The sequence below is a fragment of the Amphimedon queenslandica genome, unplaced genomic scaffold, assembly GCF_000090795.2.
Source record: "Amphimedon queenslandica unplaced genomic scaffold, v1.1 AMPQUscaffold_9329_Cont18683, whole genome shotgun sequence".
NCBI classification, from domain to species: domain Eukaryota; kingdom Metazoa; phylum Porifera; class Demospongiae; order Haplosclerida; family Niphatidae; genus Amphimedon; species Amphimedon queenslandica.
Genome location: NW_003550399.1, coordinates 1 through 3,513, shown reverse-complemented (window position 1 = coordinate 3,513; position 3,513 = coordinate 1). Strand labels below are relative to the sequence as shown.

General features: G+C 31.3%; 2 protein-coding genes and 1 long non-coding RNA gene across 3 annotated transcripts; all 3 read right to left on the bottom strand.

Annotated features, from left to right (window-relative positions):
- Positions 1 to 202: 202 nt before the first annotated feature.
- Positions 203 to 1,915, bottom strand: LOC109590887 (ubiquitin carboxyl-terminal hydrolase 47-like; the record flags this gene model as incomplete). Its single annotated transcript, XM_020006735.1, has 7 exons — positions 1,802 to 1,915; positions 1,590 to 1,745; positions 894 to 1,134; positions 677 to 849; positions 529 to 618; positions 369 to 487; positions 203 to 321 (listed from the first exon to the last, which is right to left on the bottom strand). Coding segments are annotated over exons 1-7 (994 nt in total), but the record flags the coding sequence as incomplete, so codon positions are not given.
- Positions 1,904 to 2,891, bottom strand: LOC109590888 (ubiquitin carboxyl-terminal hydrolase 47-like). The gene is made up of 5 exons (XM_020006736.1): positions 2,750 to 2,891; positions 2,631 to 2,707; positions 2,473 to 2,577; positions 2,330 to 2,428; positions 1,904 to 2,073 (listed from the first exon to the last, which is right to left on the bottom strand). Exons 1-5 carry the CDS (start codon positions 2,883 to 2,885, stop codon positions 1,918 to 1,920), a joined length of 573 nt encoding a protein of 190 aa, XP_019862295.1. The 5' UTR covers positions 2,886 to 2,891; the 3' UTR covers positions 1,904 to 1,917.
- Positions 2,892 to 2,927: 36 nt separating this feature from the next.
- Positions 2,928 to 3,234, bottom strand: LOC109590889 (uncharacterized). The gene is made up of 3 exons (XR_002189550.1): positions 3,182 to 3,234; positions 3,000 to 3,138; positions 2,928 to 2,950 (listed from the first exon to the last, which is right to left on the bottom strand). It is a non-coding gene; the product is annotated as an uncharacterized LOC109590889 (long non-coding RNA).
- Between the last annotated feature and the right edge of the window lie 279 nt (positions 3,235 to 3,513).

Here is a 3,513-nt window from a genome sequence, read left to right as displayed (position 1 = left end):
TAAATTTGTTGCTTAATTTATTTGCAATTCTTAATATTGGTAGTTTAGCACGACATGTTAGTATAGCATGCACAGAATGATTTGGCTATTTCTTACAGGCTGCTAATTTTCTAATGTATGGTAACTTATTTCATGTACAATTGTACATGTATAAGTACATTTATGTACATATGTACAGTATACTAAAATACTAACTACTGACCTTTCAATGGTTCCACATATACATGTACAGGTATTTCCCTACTTAGCCTTGTATTAATCAACTCATGATCAGGATATACTGTGCTAGGGTACACTCCTCTCTTGTAACGTAACCTCATTCTACACAATAAGTCACATGATATTTATCATGATGTATTTTTACTTACTTGTCTAATTCAAGAACACAATCAATTCCTTGTACCTTTGCTTCTTCAATAATTTGTTTCTTAAATTTATGCACTTGTGTATTCTTAGCAATAATAAAATCCATCATAAACTTACAAAACTAAAACAACATAAAAATAACAACTGAATAATTATTCTTACTTCTGTATTGTAAACTTGTAACAAATATAATTTAATTCTGTACTCTCTTCTTCCTAATGGTCTAGCAGCTCTACCCAGTCTTATTATCAACTACTTGTAGGGTAAATAAAGAAACAAAAAAAGTAAATCAAATAATACACAAAACTACCTCCGATCCAGATTTAGTACCCATTAATGCCTCATCCAATCTCTCCATTTCATATTCTCTGTACTTACTGATTCTATACACTCTAAAACCAGTAAATGGTACAGCAATCAGTGGAACCAGCTCCTCCTTCAATTGAGCTAATGTTATTCTCTTATCAACTTGGACTTGTATCTCTGTATTAAAGAATAGAAGACAAGTTTATTTAGCAATACATTACTTCTTTCTTTTCCTTTATTTTCTTCAGTAATTGAGATAATTTTTATCATCATTCTTTTTTCAGCTTCAGATACATGTACAATAGTGTCATTTCGAGTTGTAGTGTGAGTGGCTTCAGGTTGAGGAGGTATTGTAATGTTCAGCAGTATCCAGTAGATGTGATTCTCAACATATCTGTACATCAAACTATTATGGAATTCTTTTCGATAATCTTCAGGATCTGACGATACATACATATTGAACTGAGAAATGTGTGTGTGTGTGTTAGTGGGCACATGCAAAAATAGGAAAGTGACAAATATACAAAAAATCAGTATAACACAGGTACATGTATTAGCTACATGTATAATCTAATAGTTGCAAAAATATTTGTTTCATTTGGTGTGCTGGCAGTATATTGTATAGGGAAAATGTTGATAAATTACTGTATAGCATATAATTTTTTGGCACAAAATTTTTGTGAGAAGCATTCGTAAATTTCTTTCACCACATGCGTGCATCACATTCCCATGAACCCCTAACATTTCAAAAAGAAAAAAATTTGGAAAAGCCACAAATATTCTTCATGCAAATTATAGTGCTACTGAGAACAAAGTAGAGCAGTAGTCTATTTGAGGCAGCAAAAATTTCAAAAAAGCACAAAGTTGCATGCAATAATGCTACCCCATAACTTTTATCCCTTGCAGTTAGCATGTACCTGTCTGTGTTGTCTGCTGAAAGTAAATGGATATCCTTGATAAAGCATCTTCTCTAAACAACTTTCTACATTTGTAATATCTCGAACTGAAGTAGCATACATGTAGCCATATTCCTTCATTAATAATCTCAAGCACAATAAATTGATATTAAATAACTAGAAAAAGAAAGGGACTGGTTCAAGGGAGGAACAATATAAATCTTTCCTCTTACTTCTCCTATATATTGTTTTAACTCTCCAACAGTCCAACATTCTTCACCTCTCATTCGTTTAGCTGGTTTTACTTCACCAGATGACAGATCAACCATTGATATCTTTAGATTAATACCTATACATGTACACCATTGAATGTAGATAGTAGTTCATCAGAGGCATTTTTGTATTTCTTAAATTTTTCATTTTCTTTACGAGTTTCTAAGAATAGTCTAAAATAATAATAAGCTCCATCCCCACCAGCAATCTCTCCAATAGTTAGATGCTGAGACTAAATTTAAGGATAAGATGATAAGACAATACAAAGGGCACTAGATGTATAGTGTAGAGAAGAATCAGTCAAGGAGGGCTTGAGATGCATTTATATTAAAAATATCAACCCCCCCTTAAACTGCTAGAGTGCTTGCAGTACTACAAGTGTTGTTTTGGCTTTTATAAATACAAAAAAGGGTTAAACTCTGTAATTTTAATATGATCACAAAACTAAAAAATAAAATTTTGAAGAATATACAGTAGATAAAACTCACTTCATCATGATCAAAGGACTGATGCATTACATCATTCTGATAATCATAGTTAACTAAACGACATCTCTCAATAGGAATATGAGGAGCTAATTCCATTAACTGAAAAACAAAAAGCAAAAATAAAGAGAAATAGATCAACTAACCTCATAAGCTTTATCCAGTACTGTGGGTAGTAATTCATCTTTATGAACTCTAAGTGTTGACTTCTTTAATTTACCAGTAACAGGATGTTTGCAATGCACTTTGAACTATACAATAAAAGTAATGTACTGAGTGTACTCATTGTCTCAGTCTCTCTTACTGCACAAATTTGATTCTCCACTTCATCATCACTCAGACTATCATACTCAATCTCTTCACCCTCAGTCTCTTTCAAATCTAATTGACAATAAAATGATGAATACACATCATCAATTAAACCTTTAATATCTTTTATAATCTTCTCATTGCGTTCTCTTTCAGTAATTAGTTCCATATTCATCAATGTTATTCTTTCTTGTAATTTCTCTATTATTCTTTTATTATCTACCAATGGCTGATAGTCTGGTCTTGTCATTGCTTCAAGATGAAATTTGCAGTCATCAATTTCAAAAACCATTCCTCTTCTCACTTTGCTAGCAGCTTTAATACATTATATAAATATCAATATAATTGAAAAAACTACTCTAACCTGAACCAGTATTACTAGAAAGTGATCTCAAATACTCAACCTTCATTTTTGATAATTTGTTTGACAATTTTTTGTTTTCTTTCAGTATCTCATTAAAATGAGAGCTCAATACGGTCAACTCTTCATAAAGTGGTTCTTCCTATTAATAATTATTACAATTAATACAAACTAATGAGATATACTTCAACTTCTTTAATTGATTCAGTATCACCTTGAATAGACAATGATTCTACCTAATAATTGAAATACTTGATCAACTACATGTACATTTATTTTGGTGAATAAAAATTTGGTGCAACGTACAAACTACATGCAAAATCTGCTGAATTTATGGGAAAATTCATCTACATGGTATCTTATACCATATAGTGCAAGATTTTTTAGGGTGGCAAATTTTGCAAATTCGAGCTTTGTAAAACTATAGTGACTCCCTGCCATCTTGTACCATGCATAAATCAATTTTTGCAAATGTACTTCAAAGAATCATGAAATGCGTGCAATAGCCCTCAAAATT